This window comes from Stegodyphus dumicola, chromosome 3 (assembly GCF_044657685.1).
Source record: "Stegodyphus dumicola isolate Sdum_Otavi_A_Nest chromosome 3, ASM4465768v1".
NCBI classification, from domain to species: Eukaryota; Metazoa; Arthropoda; class Arachnida; order Araneae; family Eresidae; genus Stegodyphus; species Stegodyphus dumicola.
Window position 1 is genome coordinate 121,138,990 of NC_140770.1, and position 23,744 is coordinate 121,162,733.

General features: G+C 30.9%; 2 protein-coding genes across 2 annotated transcripts in view; one reads left to right on the forward strand and one right to left on the reverse strand.

Moving 5' to 3' along the window:
* Positions 1–19,258, reverse strand: part of cpb (F-actin-capping protein subunit beta) — a 39,682-nt gene extending 20,424 nt beyond the window's left edge. The window contains exons 1-3 of the mRNA XM_035350934.2: positions 19,038–19,258; positions 14,040–14,129; positions 13,805–13,926 (exon numbers count right to left, since the gene is read on the reverse strand). Coding sequence (XP_035206825.1) covers positions 13,805–13,926; positions 14,040–14,129; positions 19,038–19,040 — 215 coding nt within the window. The 5' untranslated portion in view covers positions 19,041–19,258. The remainder of the gene's footprint in view (positions 1–13,804; positions 13,927–14,039; positions 14,130–19,037) is intronic.
* A 2,029-nt stretch (positions 19,259–21,287) lies between these two features.
* Positions 21,288–23,744, forward strand: part of LOC118181744 (small G protein signaling modulator 1-like) — a 226,869-nt gene continuing 224,412 nt past the window's right edge. Inside the window, exons 1-2 of the mRNA XM_085813251.1 lie at positions 21,288–21,581; positions 21,696–21,739. Of these exons, the coding sequence (XP_085669377.1) occupies positions 21,560–21,581; positions 21,696–21,739 (66 nt within the window). The 5' untranslated portion in view covers positions 21,288–21,559. The remainder of the gene's footprint in view (positions 21,582–21,695; positions 21,740–23,744) is intronic.

The window sequence follows — 23,744 nt, forward strand, 5'->3', positions numbered from 1 at the left end:
ATTCTGGTTAGGAATATGGAAAGATGAAGTTATGTAAAGCTGTAAATTATTATAACTTTATTAACATAATATAGTTTATAAGTCTAATAACTTGGCTCTTAATTTAAAAGGTCTCACTAATGGCTGAGCAGTTAAGGACTGCTGATAGTTTGTTCAAGAAACCAAACCAATCAAACTGGCTGCATGATTTTTGTGGTTCTCCCCATATGAATACAAGTCAATTTTGCTTATAAAAGTCCCCTATGAAGACAGTCCTCAGAAAGCTTCCATGAGCTTTGCCATATTTAAATAATCAACCAGCCTAATTTATGCATGATTTCTAAACTAAGACAACCAGAATATCACCCAAACCTAGTGTAGTTATTCGGTTGGGAGGAATATGATAGATATAGTGCGAATGGCTGAACTGCCACTGTCACTCACTTAATTTGAACTTTTTGGCAGAGTTAATAGAAAGATTAGAAGTTTAGCTGTTGAAATTTTGATTGATATAAAATTAGCAATACGTCCACAAAGAATGAGAACTTCTTAATTTTTTTAATTACTTGACTAGAAGAATTTTATTAAATTCTAATATAACAGAAATAATAACATGAAAATAAATGTAACAATAATCATTATTTATTATATTACTGATGATTAGAATTCAGGTCTTAACAAATCACAATTTAAACTTTAAAAATATGTTTATTCTAAATCCTATGTTTAAGTAAAATATATTTTGGGTACTTACTGAAAATCCTGTGTACCATTTTTGCCTATTAAAGAAAAGACACCAAAATACGCGATTTTTCGCCAAAAATGGAAAAGTCTCCTTCAAACACACTAGGTTTGGTGTAACCTTGATTACATGTGTTAGTTATTATTCTTGAGTAAAGATGCCTTTTCCCCCCTCTATTGTGCATTTCAAAAAAAAAAAAAAAAAAAAAGCGATTAAAATTTGGGACGTGCCTACTACAGAACAGTACTGATTTTTTATTATTATTTGAGGCCAAAAAAAAAGTATTTCGTAAGACTTATATTTTCTTGCAAAAATTAAAACCTAGTGAAAATAATTGGTTTTACAGCATATCTCCTAAATAAAAAATAATGGAAATTTTTAATGAAAAATTAAATATAAATAAATGATAATATAATAAATTTCAAAGAAAAATAAGAATTTTTTTTTCCTGTATTTAGTAATTTTTTGTTTTGTTTTGTTTTGTTGTTGTTTGTTTGGCGTCGTCTCTTGTGGTCGACGGGATTTTCCTTAATTACCATATTTTCTTTTGGACGGGAGGGGGAGGTCTTTGATGATAATTTAAGGCCTTTTCAAATGTAAACAAGAAGTTAAGAAATATTATAGTATGCAGTAAAAACTATGGAATACTTTTGGACATAAAAACATCTTCAAAACCATTTCCATTTGTTGCCAGCTGTTAAAACATTCCATTGCATATAAAATGAAGTTAAGAAAAATGGCGACCATAAAATACATAACCATACGTAAAATTGTAACCAGAAAATGACAAAGGTAAAAATTTACTCTTATGAAAACAAAAAACTTTAGATTAATATTCTTTATCAATTTAAAAAATAACAATTCATGGTACTTTTCTGTTTCGCCAGCGCAAATCTCGCCAAGCAGACTTGGCGACAACATACCGTATACACATAAAAAATGTTAAATGTTAAGTTCTAAGAATTTTTGGTACTTACGTATTATCGCAACCAGGTTGGCGCGATTTGTAAGTTTGAGTAAAAAAGTATGAATAGAAAGAAAATGTACATTTATTAATTACAGATAATTTTTAATACAGTTTTTTATATTATTTTGTTTTAAAATATAAAATAGCAATTAAACCCTTCCGGTTTCGAATTTGAATAAGTTGCAGAATTATATTTTCAGCGGAAATCTTTTGGCTATTGCTTTTAGCACTGATTGAAAACCGTCTTTGCCATTAACAGCTTGAGCTTGGCACCATATAAATTCGATAAGGTACGAGTCAAGATGATGACGGGCTGTTCCTCTCTGTTTTCTGTTGCACCATTTGGCTGAGCCCCACATGCGCTCTACATGTTGTGTGTGAACGCCCGTGTTGGGATTCACAAAGTTATATTTGTGATTAACAGTTCCATGCAGAAATCCGGCATTTTCGAACTCACTTGTATTGTATCCTTTCCAGCAATCCGAATAAATGATGCTTCCTTCCTTGATATTTTCGCAAATTTTTTCCATGAGGGTAACGGCGCTTTTGTTAGGTACAGTAACCAAAAAAGTCTCTTTCTTTTCTCGGCAAATTCCGCCGGAAACCCACTGCTGTGATAGTACACGCCCAGTGTTATTATTTATTTTTACAAATAAACTTTCGTCTATTTTCCCACACATAGGGTTGCCGTAAGTAGGGTCGCCAAATTTGGCGATTTATGCGAATTTTGGCCTGGTTGCGTTAATACGTAAGTACCGAATTTCTTATTTTGAAGGCATAAACATTTTAATATGGTTTATAATTTTGTAAAAAGCCAATAATGACAATAAATTTGTAAAAAGACATTAATTTAAGAATTTACTATGCTATCATGGTTCAACGTCCTGATTCGCCAGTTCGTATCACATGACCCCAAGTGATCTCATCTCACGTAAACCACGCTACAAAAATATAATTCTCTCAGTAATTATCTACATTAATTTGAAGTTAAGTCTTAATTTTGAATACAAGTTTACATGTAAGAATCATTTCAATTCGTACGAAGAGCTTACTGAGAAATTATGTAATACTGTAGTGCTTTACTTCGCTAGTGCATTCTCTTTAGAATTGATAAATTCAACCCTTGATTTTGCCTTTTCTATATTTTTGGCTTCGGGTGAGTGATGTGATTGCATCCTAATCGACTTAATAACCACGAATGGCCCTAGGGCATGAAATTGAACTATCTGGGTAAAAATTCTATGTAATTGTATGCCAGTATTGAAAGAAACAATCAATCTGATAAGAAATGGCTGCGACTTGTTTTGAAGATGAGGCGTAAAAGGTTACCGTATTCCGTTACTTATATTCCATTTGGCATCAGTTGTACCATTATTGGCGACTTTATCGCCTGCGCCGGCAAAACGGAAAAGTACCAATTCATAAACAGTCAAAAGTTTTTAATCCGGAGTGATCTATAATACGGATCTCAAACCTACAAACTTTCTGCGCATGCATAAACACACAATGCGTTTGTCGGCTTAAGTTTTCCTCATGCAAATTTTGATCGGAGGTCAATCGGCGTTAAGCTAACGTGCTTGCCCCTGATTAGCCGATGACGTCAAGATCGGCGGGTTGACCGAGTATTATATGTACGCCGGTATCGGCGAATGTGTGTGTTATGAGTTAGCATTATGCTAGTTTTCTTTCTGTCAAATGGTTTTAAATGTAAAGGCTACAGTGTTAGCTTATTTTATTTTAATTTACGGAATGAAGCTTGAATTTTATTTAGATTAGTCTTTATTTAAGGGAAGCAAAATATGCTTTGCCTATGTCCCCACTGCCAATAGGGTTATGGGCCCAGCGCCAACAGCTAGCCTGTTATCCAGTTCAACTCAGCATTGAAGGAATTAGGTGAAGAGGGCCGTTATTCACGAAAAGAAGCTGACCTGTCTTAGAAGTTTGTTCAAGTTGTTGATGAAGATGTCATTACTACCTGATGGTTTTGAGCTGTTAAACCATGACAACTAGGATCGATGGAAAGTCGATATGAAAATGCTGTTACTGAATAGAAATTGTTGGAGCTTCATAGAGGACAAAGAAGAATTAGATAAAAGTGCAACAAGGCGTGAAAAGCAGGAATTCACACTGAGAGAGAATAGAGCCTTCACTACATTATATTATGGAATTAAAACTGAGTTCAGGCCGCTGATACAAGAATGTTCAAGTGGTAAAGAAGCGTGGGAAGTTCTACAGAAGCAATTTGAACTCAAAACAAGAGCAAGGATAATTCAGTTACTGGATGAATTTTTTAGTATTAGATACACGCCAAATGAAGAAATAGGATTATTCATTGCAAGGATAAGAATTACTGCAAAGTAGTTGGCTGAAGCTGGTCTCAACTTGGCAGATCTTTTTAAAGGATTTCAGGCAATAAGGAGATTACCCCAGAAATACTCCGGCACTGTACAGTTGATCTATAGGTGGAAGGACGAAGATTTTATGCTGGAAAGAATTGCTGAAGAACTGGTAAGGGAAGAAAGACGACTTCGCCATGTAAATGCCGATTTAGAAGACAGCAAGGTAAGCATGTTTAATACTATTGGTTCAAATGCAGGGAAAGATAGAGTTGAAAATAAAACTAAATCTAAGAAAAAAATGGGGAATATGAGAATAGGACCTTGTTTCAGATGTCATAAATTTGGGCACTTATTCGCTCAATGTAAAGAAAATGTAAGTAAAAATCAGAAGTTTAAAATAGACGATAAAAATGGACAGTTTAAAGATAAAGAATTAATGTTAGTAGAAAATTATGTAACAACTACAGATAAAGGACGTAACACAGATAAATTTAATTGGGTCGTAGATACTGCAGCTACAGCTCATTTCTGTAATAATAGAAATTTAATGAGAAATTTTGAAGAAATAAACGATATTCGTATGTCCTTAGCTGTAGGAAATTGTGAAAGTAAAGTACTAGGAAAGGGTACAGTCAAATTTGCAGTAAAAGTAGGAAATCGAATAAATTGGATTGAGTTAGATAATGTGTTATATAATCCAAATCTAAGAAGAAATTTACTATCGGGAGCAAGGTTAGAAAAGGCAGGTGCTCATTTTGTAATTTCAAAAGGGAAGATGTGGATATACTTTAATAATTGGGATAGATTATGCTACGTTAAACGATATGATGGACTTTATCACATAAAACCATTTAGATATGCAACAAATAAAAAGGAAGCTGGTTACAGTACAGAAATTGGAAAGTTAAATAAAGTAGACGATGCGATGCTATGGCGTCGGAGATTTAGCCACGTAAATTTTGATTATATTAAGAAAACTAGTAAGAAGTAAAGCATGAAAGGTTACCAGAAATTGGAAAACCAATGGAGAGGTGTGAACCGTGTATTGTTGCTAAATCTAGTAGAATAACTTTTAAAACTGTTCCGAAGAGATCAGATAAACCATTGCAGTTGGTTTATTTAGACGTTTGTGGCCCACTATCAGTTCCATCTAGGGGTGGGAGTAAAAATTTCCTTGCTATTGTGGATGACTATAGTAGATTAGTAACAGTGTATTGTATGAAAAAAAAAATGAATCGTTCTACAAATTTAAGAATTATCATAGGCAAATGGAAAGACTGACAAATAGAAAATTAATAAGTATATGCACCGATAACGGTGGAGAATTCTGTAACGGGCAATTCGAAGGGTACTTAGCCGAAAATGGAATTAGTGTTGAATGCACAAACACGTACACCCCAGAAGAAAACCGTGTGTGTGAACATTTTAACCGAACGGCATCAGACGCAGTTAAAGCTATGCTTAATGATGGTAAAATGGGAAAAGAATGGTGGGCAGAAGCTCTTGGCTGTTTTGTACATACGTGGAACAGAGTATGTTATAAAAGCAACTGAACCCCTTATGAAATGTTCCTAAATAGAAAAACCAGTGTTGTTTATTTTAAAATATTTGGTTGTAAAGCCTATGTTGGCATACCAAAACAGATTAGAAATAAATTACAAATGAGGTGTAAAGAAGGAATCATGGTAGGATATGCGAAGGAAACTAGGGGTTATAGGATATGGCTACCAGAAGAACGCAGATTAATAGAAACCTGTAATGTGAAGTTCGATGAAAAACTGAATGCAGCAAATGGCATCCTGGAACAGAAATCAAAAACTAAGTTTAAAAGACTAGAGCAATGAGCTATTAGCAGAATCACATGAAGAACAGGAAACTTCTAGAGAAGAAATAATGTTGTCAGAAAACAAATCTAACCTGTAAGAAGTATCAGACTTAAACTGGCAAAGAAAAGCAGTTAAAAGGCCAGGCAGAACACGTACAGACATATATTATTATGTAGAGGGAATGGACACCCGTTTTAGATCCTATAATGATATTGAAAAGTATTGTGAGGCAAGAAATATTAAATTTGAAAAAGATAAGTTTGATTTAAGTGGAAAAAAATAATACTCAGGAAAAATTAATTTTGTAGAACAAGAGACTAGCTCCGTGTCTGATAAGGCAAATTCCGTAGAAATTGTAATCCCACAAAATTTTAAAAAAGCATGAAAATCAGTAAATGCTGAAGAATGGGACAAAGCAATGAAATAAGAAATTGACACAATGAAGAAAAGAAAGGTTTGGGAATTGGTCGAAAAGCCAGAAAATAAAACTATGCTAGGAAACAAATGGGTCTATACGCTAAAAAGAAATGAAAAGAATCAAGTGGTTAGATACAAAGCACATTTAGTAGCACAGGGATTCAGGCAGAAAAGAGGTGAAGATTTTGATTACGTTTACAGTCCTGTAGTAAATTTTTCAATCATAAGAATATTTTTCACTATACTGGTATGTTTATATGGATGGACTAATTGTCAGTTAGATGTAAAGAACACATATTTATATGCAAGCCTAAATGAAAAAATATATATGACCCAAGCAGAGGGATTTATTGAAGAGGAAAATAAAGTGTTTTTATTGCAAAAGGCCATTTACGGTCTACATCAAAGCGGCCGTGAATGGTTTTGTGAATTTGAAAGTACTTTAGAAAATCTACATTTTAAGAAAATACAATGGTGTAATTTGTTTATAAGAGTTCAAATGTAATTCTCTTGTTATATGTAGATGATATTGTGATTTTTAGTAAAGATCAATATAGTATAGATAAAGTAATTTCACAGCTGAGTAAGTTTTTTTATCTTAAAGTATTAGGCAAAACTAAAACGTTACTTGGAATTGAATTCTTAGAGAATGAGAATGGGGTTTTTATACATCAGCAAAAATATATTGAAGAAATTTTTGAAAAATTTAAACATTTCCAGATACCAATAACTTCACTTCCCATAGCTAAAGGCACTATTCTTACAAAATTAGACTGTCTACCCACAACAGCAGAAATTGCAGAAATGCATACATTACCCTTTAGAAATCTGTTGGAATGTTTAGTTTTTGTAGCTAACAGTACAAGGCCTGATATTACATATGCAGTGAATATTTTATCACAATTTCAGGAGAATCCTGGAATTAGGCATTGGGAAGCATTGTTGAAATTGCTTGGTTATCTCAATAGTATTAAATTATATAAGTTAAACTTATCGAAGATTAAACATCTAAATTTATATTGCTATTCAGATGCTGATTATGCAAGTAATAGAGATGATCGCGTGACCATGGGAGGATTTATATTATATTTAGATGAAGTACCGGTAATCTGGAATACTGTTAAAAAAAATTTTTAAGTTTATCAACCATGGAAGTGGAGTATATTGCCTTATCGGAGGCAGCAAAGGAATTAATGTGGACGAAAAATGCCTTACAAGATGAAATTTTAAAGTTTAATTTAAGAAAATGTAATTTATCTATTTTGTGATAACAAGTCTGCCATTGATTTTTCCAGATTGCCAATAAAAAATCGCCAAACTAAGCACATAGACATAAAATATCACTTTATTAGAAGACTAGTAAATGATGGAGTGTTTGACCTTGAATTTATCACCAGTAAATTAAATACTGTGGACTTATTTACAAAAGCAGCAACTGCTGTTAATTTAAGGAAGTTTTGTTTAGATGTTTTCAGTGCTTAAAGACAATAAGTGTTTTCATATAACAGAACTGAACTATGAACTTCTGCAATTCTGTGTCAGTTTGTTTTTGTATTTGCATGAGGAAAATGCACCAATATATAAATATCAAACAAAAATAAAATATATAATTATTAAATAAAAATATCAAAATGTACCAATGTATAAATTAACATGCATCTTGGAAAATTTGAATAAAAAACTAATTTTTTGCAGATATACCCAGAAATACATCTACTTTAAGATGATAGTAAAAATTTTCTAGGTTATAATTCAGAATTCTTTCAAATAATTTATAAAACTTATTTAAAAATTAAATCAAAAACATGCAAAGTTTAATTCGACTGAACCTAAAACTTCAAATTCTGAAAGAAGGAATCAAGTAAGCTTAATAAAAATGGATATATTAATAAATACCAAATTTACATAGACTCCAACCTTCAGCAAACCTTGTCAGTAGTCAACGCGCGAACGACATTTTTACAACTTTGAAAATGTGCGCGTAGCGTATGTTGTAATTAACCATTCATTAATTTTAAATTAATAATTAATTGTAATCAATTTTATTACATTTAAAATCCATATACATATAAAACTGAATAATTAAAAATATACCTTGTAAATTACATGCACATTTAATTAGAAATTTTCTTTTAACTCCTCAAGCATTCACTAATAAAAAGTACTTCAAATCACTACTAATCATAGAAAAAATCAGAAGCTATAAATCATATCTTTATTCTGGATATGATTTCTACAGGGAAATAAAATTTAAATAACCAAGAATGATACATATAAGTATTAAACAAAATACGCATAATTTATGAATGCAAAGATTTATATGTAGCATGCTTAGCAAGCTTAAGTTCTGATTTTGAGAATGTTTTTTTATAACACAGTTCTTCATTTGCCTGCATATTTATTTTTTCAATCAAAACTGCTTCAAGAGTTTTAAGACCTAAATTTGGTCGAAATTCCGTCTGATTTTTTTTAACAATAGAAAAAATTCTTTCGCAAGCTGCATTTGAATGAGGTATTATTAAGACAGCAAGCATTACAGAAGGCAATACTTTGTATTTAATACACCCATTCATATTTTTTAATTTGGCAATTTCTCCCCATGCTATATAAATACGCAAATCTACAATTTCTTTCAAATCATCTACTTGATACATGGAAAATTCAATTTCTACTTGATTAAGACATTTTTCATCAATAATGGATGGAAAAGTATTCATCAAGTAAAGAACAGATGAAAATGAGACTTCAGTTCTCAAGTTGATGTCAGCAACTTCAGCATGTTTTAGAAATGGATCACTCAGTGGAAATTTATCAATTATATATGAACATGCAGTTACAAAAAAAGCTCGCACAGAATTGAAAAATGATTTCACTTCACTTTCATTCAACTTGGCATTTTTTAAATATAGTCTTGTTTCCGCACCAATCACTAAGTTTTCATTTTCTTTTTGTTTACTATACTTCTGAAATGGAATAGACGTTAGAGTAACATCTTCATTTTCTTTAGAAATTACTGATGGTTTTACGAATCTAACAAATAAATTCATTAAAAGTTCAAAAAGTTCTCTTCTCAATTTATGTATATAAGGAGCTTGTTGTTGCAAATTAATATTTACTGTTATAAACAAAGGCAAAGTATTTTTCAAAAATAACAAGTACAATTTGGTGGTCGGTGACTGTAAAATTTTTTTAATGTTTTGCAATCTCTTTCCTTCATTCTCACTGTTATCTGGTTTATCTCCAAAAAAATTTATCACAGCATCCCACTGTTCCAAAATCCTTGTTATAGATTCTAAAAGAGACAACCATCTCGTACTGCAATATATCAAAATTTTATGAGATTTTGCATTCTGTCCCAAAATTTGTTGAGCAACTTTGAAGCTATGCTTCCGTTTCGAACTTTTCTCCAAGTAAAAATATATATCTATTATCAACATTTCAATTTCTGAGCCAATTAATTTTTCAGTAGCTTTTTTTGCAGCTATATGCAAGAGGTGGCACGGACAACCTCGGGTGATTATACTTGGTTGATGCATTTTGATAAATGATGCTACACCTTTAAACTTTCCAATCATATTACTAGCATTATCTGAAGAAAATGATAAGCAATTTTTCCATTCTAAACCTTTGTTTTTAAAGTTTTCATTTATACAATTAAAAATACCTTCTCCTGTATTATTCGTGCATTCTAAAATAGAAATCAATGAAGTAATTATCACTCCCTTTTCTTTACTGTAGTATGTTATAACCAATGGGTACAGTTTGTTATTATTGTTATCATTACTTCCATCAGTACTTAGAGAAAATGATGTACTGCACACTGATTTTATAATATCAGCAACAGTATTTTCTGCAAGCGTTTTCACAATAGCAGCAGTTTTGGTATGACCGCAGCTAAATTTTTTTGCTATGGCAGAATCCGGAAACATTGCTTGGAAAAGCTCTTTGGAATGATCTGAAACAGAAAGCAGTAGATTATGTTCAATTAAAAAACGAACAAAATAGCATTCGGCTTTTATAGGATCTGTTTCATCATCTTTTATTAAGAAATTTGTTATTTCTTTAGATTTTACGGTGCCAAGTTCTATATGCTTTTGAGAAAACACATGCCGTTTACAGTCATCTTTTCCACCATGAGCAACTGAGAAGTCTTTGTTGCATACACTGCAGTGTGCGTGATTCACAGAAATTTCGGACGCTTTAATGCATGGAAATTCTGAAGAATATGAATCTTTAAACTTCTGCTTTGATAATTTTGGCTTCTTCGTTCGAGGCAGCATTATGATTAAAAATCTTTCACCTGATTCACAGTTCACAAGACACATGCTAAGCTCTCGCCGTAAACTACACAATGCAGCCGAATGCAGCCTAAACACGCATCAGCGAGGAGCCTGGGAGACAGACAATTGGGTGGAACTATTGATAAGTCGTTAACGGTTGGAGTTACTGATCTACGATTGGCTAATTCTTCAAAACTAGGAACGCACTCAACACGTGATATATGATAACACGAGTATTCAGCCAATCATTGGATGAATTAGTTGGTTCCGTTTTGCGTACTGGTTCTCCTGCTCTTGTTTCTGTAAAATCCGTAGTTTTTTCCATACTTTTCGTAGCTCGTAGTTTTTCATGAATTTCCGTAGAAACTATGGAGAATCCGTAGTAGTTGGAGTCTATGAATTTAATAAACATTGAAGAGCTAAAATTTTAAGACCTAAGTTTTTAAAAACTACTTGGGCTATTTTTTTTTAAACTTGGAACTTTGGCATAATTTGAAGCATAGGATTAAAATATGAAAAAAAAAATCTGATGTGTACACCACATGACTTTCTTGTACAGAATATTAAATTATACGCATTTTTTCTCGCATTTCATTTAAACTTATTGGATTGAATTAAATCTACTTCGCCGACAGAGCATAAACCACAAAAGAATAAATGCATTCTTTAAAATTTACTCTAGTATTTGTTTACCATAGCGACATTCTGGCGCTAGATTCACTTAACAGTATTAATAATTATATAACAGTTAACTTATATAATAATTATATAACAGAAACTAAGTTAACTGTTATATAATCCAATAATTATATAAGAGTTAACTTAAATATTTCGTTCATATTATAACTCATAATGCACAAAATTTATATCATTTAAAGAATAGAATTATCTAATCGTTGCCACATGTTCTATTCAAATACTACAATAAAGCTAGAATGATGTACAAAAGAAATTAAGCAAACGAAACAAAAAAGAAACAGTTTTTTCACAGACGATTGAGTATTTCTCATTTAATTAATTCAGTTCTCACTTCACGAGAAGGCAAAAATACATAAAAACTCAAAATATCTATATTAATTATGAAGTAAATCTCAAACACTTATTTCCTCGAAAAAATTCCAGAAAGAATTAAGCATGATTTAATTGGTAATAATAAATGAATGCGTTATCTTTGTTGTTGCGAAGCTAAGTTTCTCTAGATTGGCAACAAATCTACTAGTCTCCTGTTTCAAATGTAAACATCAATGGCCGCCATAAAAAAAAAAGGCTTAGCGGCACTTAGACAACTTTAAAATTGTTGATAATTCTAAAAACATTGCACACAGATTTACTAAAGGCATAAAAACCTTAACCGGAAGATAAAATCAACATAATACAATCATTTTTAAAGCAAAAAAATGTACAATTTACAAACATATAAGGGTAAAGAAACTGAGATCACTGAGCCGGGTAACAGAGAGGATATATATATATATATATTTATATACGCTTGGTGTGGCCGATTGCAACCAATATACGAGGTGCACATCTACATGTTATAGCAGTCCTATATACAAAATTTCAACATTCTAAGGCTACTAGTTTTTGAGTTATGCGTACGTACATACGTTCGTACAGACGCCATGAAAAATTCTCTTCAGAATTAATTTTAAAGCAGTTTTTCTAATTTTTTTGAAGGAAAAGAGTATTTTATTCTGTCCTTACGTACAGATATCACTCAAAAACATCATTAAATTGCATTCGATAGTGGTCAAAATGGATATTTTCGTTGAAATATGCTGCCTGAAACTTTTTGCGATTACAATACTTCCTTTTTACTTTGTACAAGGAAGTAAAAAAGGTATATCATTTCAGAAAAAGTCTAATTTTATGCCAAAAATGTTAGAACAATGCTGCATATAAATCTAATATATATCCTAAGTTGCATTGAGACACAAAAAACTTTATCAATTTTATCAACTGGCTCAGTAAAGCGAGAGAAATAGAATTGATCACTTCCTTCTTTTTGATTCGGTGTACCTCACACTGACCATTAAAACACAGTACTAAGTCTGAAATCCAGACATCCAATACCCAAAATGATCAAAATCCGAACCTCTCATCTAGAATGATCTTATAAATGACTAGATGAGAAATGACTCATGCAGTGATGTCTGAATTTTTTTTTTTTTTTTTTTAAATATTAGTAATTGCAAACAGCATGGTAACAAAGCAACAGAGAAGTTTTTACAAATGAAAAAATGTTGACTAACGATTTAGTGGGAATTCTTGAAGTGGCAACTGCAAGACTTAAATACTGCAACTTTTTGGACAAGAAATTACATTTATCCATGCAAGAGAAAAATATATCAATAACAGTTAATTTATATCCTTGTTCATAAAAACAAAAGTTAGGCTAACAAGAATCAGTTGGGGTTACATCAAACGAAAGCGCAAACGTCATGAGCGTGTTGCCATGTCACACTTATCCATAACTGGTGATAAATCACGATACTTTGTTATAGTTCCATGGACAACAGGATAACATGTAAATGCAAAATGTTTAATAGCAAATGTTAAAGCAAACAAATATATACTCATTTTCTTCCTTTTGTAAATTTTAACTTACTCATGCTTCATTATTTTATAAATCATTATTTCATATTTTTAATTTAATAATTTTTTCATGTCATCTTACAAGATTGAAGCAGATGATATAATACCTGGAAAAATCCCAAATTTCCGAAGCCCCAAAGAATCCAGACCTCAGAATTTGTACTATATAAATGGAATGAAAAAATCCTCGAGGCGAAGTATAATAAGATCATCCCACAATTTTAATGCACTTAATAAACATAAAAGAGTTTATAAGTTCACCTCACATTATAAATACACATATTAAAATATATCCTATTACATTAAAAATATTTTGCAAGTCACTTCACATTAAATATTAAAATATACATTTAATATGAAGTGTAAATAAGATCCCCTAGCAAATTTTTTTTTCACGTACAAGAAAAAGAATTTCATATAAGATCTCCTCATATTAAAATACACTAATACATTAAAAATATTCTGCAAGATTGATTAAATGACCTAATACCATATCTTGAGGTAATACAAGTCTATATGACTGAATCAGAATTTGCTATCATGTGTAAAAAAAACTATTACTTTTTCAAACACCATAAAAAATAACCATTGAAGAAAATACGGAAAATAGGAATGATTTGATGAAAACGTTCTAAATTACTATCCATAAATACACTAACCTGTACGAGTCACCATCTCGATTGTAATCGCATAACAAATAATCTTTGCCAACATTTTTATCACGGGCAATCTTCAAAGGCTGATCAACTGATGATAATAAATCTTCGCAAAGACTCGGAACCTATTTAATACACAAAAGGAAATATTTGAAATAAAATTATAATTTTTTTTTTTTTTTTTTTTTTTACAACAAGCATGTAAAAAGCTAGTCCAACTAACTAACTAACATATTACCAAGTCAATAAGATCACTTAAATTCTTTTCTATTTGCTGTGGAGGGAGTCTTCGCATCAAATCCAAAGCACAGTCTAGCTGTTGCTCAGTCTGGAAAAGTTTATTAGGTTGTAAAAAGGTGATATATATTTAAAGCATGAAATTATGCCATCATATTTTTATTCAAGGAAAAACATGACTACTTTAGAATAAAGTATATAAGATATACTACATATAAAATATCACTGCTTAAAATAAAGTATATAAAGTTTTCATTTCACATTTATCTCAATAAAATATTCTTATTAACATTTAACGTGTTTGGTACTACTACCTCATTAAAGCAGTCACCACATCAGAATTTAAAATTTGTGCATTACAGATTAGGGGAAAGTGCAGAATCACCCACTGCTTGGCGCCTTTTTAAGAATTGCACAAACTCGGTATCCATTTTAACATCGACCTATTTTCACTTACAAAAACATCCCAGAATTGACTGCATTCTTATACACATCAACCTATTTTCACTTAGTCAAAGAAAATTAACAAAAATTCAATTCGTTTTACTCTTGTAAAAAGCGCCAAACAAATAAGTGGGCGATTCTGCACTTCACCCACAGATTGTATGAAGCTTGCTTATTTTGGTGACTAAACTCAGTAACACTTTAATATGTATGCTGCAAAATTACATACGTGAATATATTTATGATATTTTAATATAATTACTAATGAGAGATTTATAAATTCAGTAAATTGTACTGCATTCAATTTTCATAAATCAAATGTAATGAATCCAAATGCTGCTGCTTTTTTGTAAAGAACATGAACTACCATACTAGTAATTTCATAAAAGAATGAAAAATTTAATTTCTTAATAGAGTATTAAAAACACATTTAGCACATTCTGACTGCCCTCTTTCTTAGTTTTAATACTCAGTAGAACTGTCAGTTTTTGACATATTTACAAATATGCAAACAACACAGCTGACACTTATGCATGATTGTACCATGCACATTATAGAATACAAGTGGATTTACATTTTTTAAATTTAATTATCATTTTACAGATCAGAAACCAGATACTTTTTTTTTTTTTTTTTTCTTTTGCCATAATAAATTGCAAAACGACTGTCAAGTTTACTGATTGATGAAAAAGAAAGCATTACATTGCTTCAAGAAAATGGTATTTTGCATAACAACAAAAAGTTAAAACTTGTATTCTGTGAAGTTATACTTCCTGAATAACCAAATTCTGTAGAAACTATCTTGATAATGGAGCCCATGAAAATTCAGTAGTACCCCAAAAAAATTCTGTTTTTTTACAGATACAATGTGTGACATCTGCTAACTGCTACATGTTTTCACTCGTGAATTTTATTACAAATTAAAAAAGTTTTAAAATCTCATTGCACATAAAATAACTTAAAAGCACATAAAATAACTTTCAAGTTCTATTAGTGTAATTTGCATGTTTTCATTTTTATTTTTTTCCTTATTTTAAAATATATTTCCTGTGCCGTTCTTTGTTTTCTGATAGACCATACAAGATAAAATTTCCAGGATCGCAATAAATATGAAAAGTAAAGCTATGTAAATAAAATGGACTTGCACGTGTTAAAAAAAAGCAAACATTATAGAGGTATTTTGTAAAATAAGATTACTACTCAAGCTTACATGTGCACAAAAAGCCAACAATGCAGGGATAACTAATTTTTATCACTCTAAACTAGGGGTTCTCAACCAAGTGGTAATTTGGCTCTAGTGTACAATTGGGTGCCCCTTTGATTAGCGACAATTTTTTGAAAAATTTTGGCGATGAAATCTCATTTCTGGTTACCATGATAGTTTAACTTTGCTTTAGCCTCCTGATTTTTTTTTTTTTAAATAAAGTAGATTGATGTGTACATGGTCAAATTTAAAGCAGTGCGCAATGCCTAGTTTGTGCAATTCTGGGATGTTTTTTTAAGTGAAAACAGATCGATGTGTACATGGACACAGAGTTTATGCAATTCTTTAACTTCTTATTTTGGTTTTGTGTAGCGGGCATCTTGAAATTGTGTCTTCCTGGTGCCGATCTTGGCGTCAAAAAAGAATCGCCAAAAAACAAGGGGCACCCAATTGTAAACTTTTACTGGTAATTCTCCTAGTTTTCATAGTTTCGAGAAGGGGGGATGCAGTCAGCCTTTTATATAACTGTTAGGTATTTTAGTTCATGTATAAGGTATTTCTCCTGCTTGCCTAGCGTGCCTTCATGGTGTAGTGGTTCTGCACGCTGGGCCGGTATTCCAGAGGTCCGTGGTTCGATTCCCGGTGAAGGCAGTTGCTAATTTTTCATTTGTCTGGCCTCCAAAAAAAATCCTAATGTGTCTACAGTGGGGCCCAAACTAAAAGCGTGTTTGATAAGGTTTCTTCACATCCAGGATTTGGCGATTGGGTCCCCTGAAAACCCCAGTCGCCCTTTAAAAAGGGGACTATACAAGATATTTCTCCCACTTTCCTAGCGTGCCTTCGTGGTGTAGTGGTTCTGCATGCTGTGCCTGTATTCCAAAGGTCAGTGGTTCGATTCCCGGCGAAGGCGGTTGCTAATTTTTCATCTCTCCGGCCTCCAAAAAAATCCTAATGTCTCTACATACGATTGTCAAAAATTACTTTTTATTAAAGTTTTGGTAAATACCAACATTTTCTATATTTTCTTGCTTAATGTATAAAAGACATTAAATATAATCTAAATAAATGTATATACATATTTTTCAAGTTTGGGAAAGGAGGGAGCATGATCTACAAAAGGGTGAAATCCACTGCTCTGCACATATACATTATTTTTGACACAAGAATGATTTTTCACACACAATTCATCTAAAAATGCAAACTTCTTTCATATCCTATTTGTTAAAAAAATAGACAATTTCCAGAAATTTATTGATTTCAGATGTGGTTATGATAGTTGCTACAAGCTGTTAAGCTAGCCAAACAAATGTTTTTTGCCAATTCTCAAAGCTACCAAATAAGCTAGAAAACTTTTCATAAGAATGCACATACTCAGAATACTTATATGGTTCTTTACAGAGCAATCAGTGTTTACAATAATGTATGCATAAACAAGTGAAGTTTCTTTTATCCATTATAATATAATTTATCTTTGGAATATGAAATATATTATCTTTGGAATATGAAAGAATAAATTTAAATAAATTTAAGCCAGCAAGAACACATTTAAATCTGATACTGAATTCAGTTTTCAAAAAGAAAAAGGCACAAATAAAATCATTCCAAAAAAGGGGGGAATGCAAATAACATATTGTGAACATTTATTTATAAATTCAGTACAGGTAAAAATATAATTAGCCATTGAAAATTCACATACTTATTCGTATAGACAAGATTTAAATTTGTACCCAAGGAACACAGATATGGTTGTCTTATATAAATGTCCAGGAACATAAAAATTTTTTTAAAAAATTGACCCCTTTTTTAACAAAGAATTATTAAATCTCTGATTATAAATGCTGCCAGATAATTACAATAATGATACAATATTTGATCTACAAAACAGTTATGGAAATATTTCAAATAGTACACAAATGATACCAAATTACACTTAAGGAAATACATTATCATGTTTCATTCAATAGATAGGGTTGGTTGTCGATTAAATTTCATATATTTACATAAAGTTCGAGAATCAGTGTGTAGATTAAAATGTGAAATAAAAAATATGCAAATTGATTTTATTAAAAAATATTGAGCAATCACAGTTTAATCCTATGGAAGTTTGTAGAACGTATCAGAATTTTTAAAACAGAAATGTTAGAAATCAACTGCCTTACCAGGATTTGAATTCTAAATATGAATAATGTATGCATGCACTACCACTTATACTACCAAGTACACTACAAAGACAAGAAACAGGGTAACAAGAAAAATCTTTGCAATTTTAGTAAACATCAGACATCACACGTTTGATAAAAAATTTAACAGGCAGTTTCAGAAGTATCATATATATATATATGAAATTATTTTTAAAAAATCCAGATGCAACAATAAAATAATAATAATAATAGTAAATGAAGCACAGTAGGGTTGATAACATGAGTCAGGTTGAAGATACCTGATATTTGATGCTATGGCCAAACAATTTTTTTTCAAATCATTTTAAACATTACATTTTTACTGTGAATAATAATAATCAAGCTCATAAGCTGTAATGAAATCATCCCAATTATAATCTAGATTTTTATCTATACTGTAAAATGCACAATGCTAAAAAGAGATCTTCTTTTGAGCATCATAGCAATAGATCAGACACTAACGGACAATCAAAGTTCTACATCATTTAATTCAAAATAAAATTTGAAAAACATTCATTACAAAGATGTTTTTTATATACAAAACTGTAGGATATACGATCTTTAGGAATATTTTAATTTTTTTTTTAGAGAAAAGAAATACTACTGCTTTGCATTGATAAGGCAGATAAATAAAAATGAATTTCTTGAAGGTAACACATTAGTAATATCCATTATAATATAATTTGACATCTTCGGAATATGAAAACAAACGTGTAAAAACAACTTCATGCTAATAAAAATTGAATTTTGCACTCAAATTGTTTAGATATCAATAACAATAATTCTCTCAAAACAAACAAGAAACAAATGAATATATATGTTACATAATTTATTAAAACTCGGTTAGGCATTGCTCATGCATAAAGTAAGAGTTCAAACTCTTGTCTCTTTATGTATTATAAATCAAATGAATTCATGCAAATCCATTTATTGCTTATATATCTATTAGAGGAGGATCATTATTAGCAGAAAAAGCTATAGGCTTACGTCAGGAGAAATGAATTAGTGGAAAGGTACATATATATTACCTCAATCTCACAGACACTTGAGACACATTTAAAAAGGAAGAACGTTTTGAAACTTTTATATCACACAGCAATATTAATGCAGCGACAAAAACACTGCAATACTTTTAAAGGCCGGATGCAGCAATCCACATCCTCAAACTTACCATGTTTAACAGAACGTAGATAATGATTCTATGCAACTAATGATCGAAATTTTGATTTTTCTAATAGTTCCTAATTCAAAATTATTTAAAGTACATAAACTAAGGCAACACCCACTCAATTACACATAACACTCAAGACATATCAGCCGACTGCGCTCAGAATCTAGGTAGATAAAACCCTTCCCTGATATACACAAAATTTAAGTCTGCACGTATTACAACACGTCAAAAGCTCCAGAGGGAGCTGTCATAATGGACAAACTTTAATTTTTGTTTTGGTTTATTATAAATACAGAAATTAGGGAAGAGGGAGAAAAAATAAATTTCTTACGAAAAACATTTATGCATACTAACAATGAAAATATTTTTAAATCAACAAATTTGCTATTTTTTACAATAATCTGAAATATATAGTGTGGTAATAAATAAATAAGCAATAAAAAAATTAAAGACATAAATATCCTAGAGACATTTTATTCCTAGACTAAGACGAAAGATGAATAGCTGAAAGTTTTAAGGAAGATAATAAAAATCTCTTCACAGCAGTAATTATGAAAATTTTCTCAGACAACAGTTAGAATATTATGTTAATTTCTGCCACACGAAAATAAAATAGCAATCAGAGAATTAATTAAGTTCATCAGTGATTGTCAGAAGACTGAGAATTTTTTTCATTGACACTTCCCATGTTTAAGATCGACCAAACAAAGCCTAGTTTTGTTTAATAATTGTATTAAGGATAGTTTTCCTAGTCTTTGTATTTTTCATATAAATTTAACTACTTCAAAAATGACGGCAAGGTCTTCTAGAACATCAAAAAAGCTGAAGTTACGTTTACTTTTCTTATATGAAATAGTTCTAATATAGAGAATATTTCTGTAACTTTGTTTTGTAGCTCTTTCACAAAATTATTAGTTTTTTCGCTTAGATTAATAACTGTTTTCATGTCGTCGGTATTCCTATCTGATAGGGTCTTATTTGTCATGCTCGATCTAAACTCAGGTTTTTCTCCTATATTCCTATATTGAATTTGTTATTATTATATGTACACTTCATTTTTTTTTCTTTTGGAATATCCTAAATGGCTGGCTGAATTTCTAGGCAATTATGATTTGCTGTGTGTTATGAACACGTTACAATGGAAATATACATAATTAGCAGATAAAATAACAAAAAGTAATTAATCATTATTCGTGTTTAGAATAGACATTGGTCTCTAAGATTTCAGAGGGTCGTTGACATCGTAGTGACAGATTTTGATAACAGGATCATCTATCAATTTTTGATTTTCACGAAAGTTTTGGGCAAGCCGGTAGTAACAGGCTCAGTAGTTCGACTTTCAGTTCCTGGCGAAGTCTGTTGTTACGTACGTACCATGGTGAATCCGTTATCTACCACAGAACGCAGTGCTGTGCCATTTGGGCAAAGAATATGTATTGTTCATCACATAGACATTCTTTGGTTTGGAGTTTCTTTCTGTTAGTACGATAAGAGTAAGCCCATGCAGGGCATGCATAATATAATATTGGACACAAGATGGATTTGTAAATGAGTATCTTGTTGTCAATAGATAGAATGCTGTTTCAAGTCTGCTTCGAAGAGTTCGAAAAGTTGAGCTAAAGAAAATCTATGTGTGCTCGAAACTTCTAATAATATATGTAATGTGTACGGCCCATGTGAGAGAATTACTGAGGATCACTCATTCCGTAGCTATTGACATGGAGGAAGAAAGGCGTCTATTCCTATTTCTAAAAAAAATAGTTTTCTTATAATAAAGTAACTTTTTTTACCCCATAATATAAGTGCTATTGTGTTATAATAAATTCCTAGGATCCCTACGCAGTTTATAAAAAAATCCTTATTGAGACATTGGTATTGATAACTAAGTCTATAGAAGGTTTTCCTCTTATAAATTTTGGAATTCACTTACCATGAATAATAATTATAATAATAAAGCACTTTTCTATAGACGTTCCAATGCACTCGCAATGATACTCGCGGTCACTTTGTTTAATTTCTTCTTTTTTAAAAAAAATTATTCATTTGTTTGGGAATAAATCGAATAACTGTGCGAAAAGCAATGCAATGTGATTTTGTGATATGCCGTAACCACAGCTAAAAAGTAAATTTCCAATCTGTAACTTCAGAGAAAAATTCTCTTTCCAATTTTACATTGTTCTATTCTGTTCGACATAAGGGAAGCTTCATTTCCTCAAAGAAACTTGATGTAATATAAATTAACTTTCGTCCCTTTACTATTTGTACTATAGGAATTTTTCTTATTGAGTTTTCTGCCATTAAAGATCCAGCAATATGAGTCATTCAGCTTAAAATTCTCAAATAAAGAGTACTTCAACCTCGTATATCATCGGGAGCAAGATCGGGAGTTCTTACGGGTTAAAATCCTGAAGATATTCTGTTTGGCAACAACAGAGTATTTTAGCACAACCAGACATAGTTTCTGACAGCCGGTAGTCAAACTTTTTTTTGGTGTAAATTTATCAGTCCTTCATAATTTCTACATGGGGGATCAAAATGCCTCAGGTAGGTGAAATTAGCGAATGCTTTGTATATTTAATTTAGTATAATTATTCCTGTTTCATTTGTATTTATGTAAAATATGCCTATGCTTATCATATATCAATACGTATATTTCAGAGAAAGAATATAGAGAAAAGTTATTACGGATGGTTAAAAAAGAGGTAATTCTTCGTTATATAATTTATTCAGTTATCTGCATATTCATTTTCTCTTTAGTTGGACGTGATTTTTCGCAATAGTCGCGTTCATATGTAATGAAATTTATTTTTTTCTGTTAGATGTCATTTCGTTATAAATTACTGTACACTTATAATTTTAAATTCATTTGGTTGTTTCATCTGAAGTTAATTTTGATTGAAACCTTTTGACCTTTTGATTGAAAATCATTTTCATTGGTGATATAGATTACTCAGAGACATATTAAACCATATTGATGCAGGTATCTCTGCTTAAAGCACAGTAAAATCATCTTGTTTCTATAACATTGTCAGTAATGATGTAAAATAATATTTTACGTGTATACTTTTTTGGGTGTATTTTAAACGATAGAAAAATAAAGATATAATTTCCAAATTTATGTTTTGTTTCTTTTCTTTTTGAGTCTTAGATATAATTTTGTAACATGGTTTAAAATATTATTTGTTTGAAAGTCAAATTTTAAAATATTGTTTCTTGAAAACCAAATTATTTTTAACGCTACATTTAATCAAAATTGATTTCCATTAAGAGTGGGAATTTTGTATTTTTGGAGAGCAATTTTTGTAAGTTTTTTGCAAAATGCTTCATTTTGGAAGAAAATGTGAAACTGGATCTAGAATCGCCTCTTCTAAAATAAAAAGCTATTTCTATTTAGTGTAAAATAGTGCTGTTAGTCTTTAGAATGCCATTTTGGTAAAAGGTTTTCCATAATGGCAATCATGAAAATTCAGTGTTTAGTTCTGACCCTGAAGGTTGGAGAAAGCGAAGGTGAATCTTCGGATTTTAGTAACTTGGCGAAAATTTGGCGACCAACCCTGCTACAGCAACTTCCTAGTTATTTTTTTGGATGCCATTTTGTTTTCACGAAGTAAAGGCATTTTTTTTTTAACTCAACATTTTTTCCAACTATCTGCTAGCCGAATTACGCTTATGCTAGAACTTTTATGGAACAAAAGTGCTTAATCATGACGAAGATTAGGTGCGAAATTGGGAGAAAGTGCAGAATCGCCCGTTTTTAAGAATTGCTTATATACACGGTATCCATGTACACATTGACCTATTTTCACTTTAAAAAAAAATCCCAGAATTGCACAAAAATGGCATTGCGCACACTCTTGACTTTATCCATGTACACATTCACCTATTTTCACTTAAAAAGTCAAAGAAAATTGTCAAAAATCCCATTCTTCTTGCTCTTGTAAAAAGCGCCAAACAAATAAGTGGGCGATTCTGCACTTTAGCCCAAAATTTATGTTTGTACAGTATAAAGTATAAAGACATTATTGATAAAATATTAAGCATGATCTAAAATAATGTTATTGTCAAATGTGTTTCTAGATTTTGATTGGTTTGTAAGTATGAATTTCAATGAGAAATGTACAATATATTTTTTTTTATTTAGTTACATGTGAATTTTTTTTGCTGGTGCTTTGTTTCTAGTATGCATCTACACTAAAATGTTAATGTAAATCCTTGACTGTGAAATTATTAGAATAAATTCCAGGTCGCTAAATTTCTCAGGTGTTTGCTACTCACCTTGTAATTACCATCTGTATTTTCCCTTTCCCCCTTCCTGATAAGATTAGTGCCATACTCATATATATAGGATTTCATATTTCCTGTAGAGAAATGTTGAAAAATTTTGTTTTATTACAAATGGCATATTTATTTTTTTATATTTTATTTGCAGGATCACCATATTACTGGACTTAAACATTTTACATAAGAATATTTGTCCTTGATTTCATTTAAAAAATTTAACTGTTGCCACTCAATTTTACATAAATAATTAAATAAATGACCCTTCAACACCTTCCTTTAATTTTTATTTCACTTACTTCAAAAAGTCGAATCAAATTTACTGTTTTTTCTGATTTTATTTTATGCATTCTTTTCAAAAAATATTTATTACTGAATTTGTGAAAGATTTGATGTACTAAATGTCTTAAATTTATTAAACTTAAATTT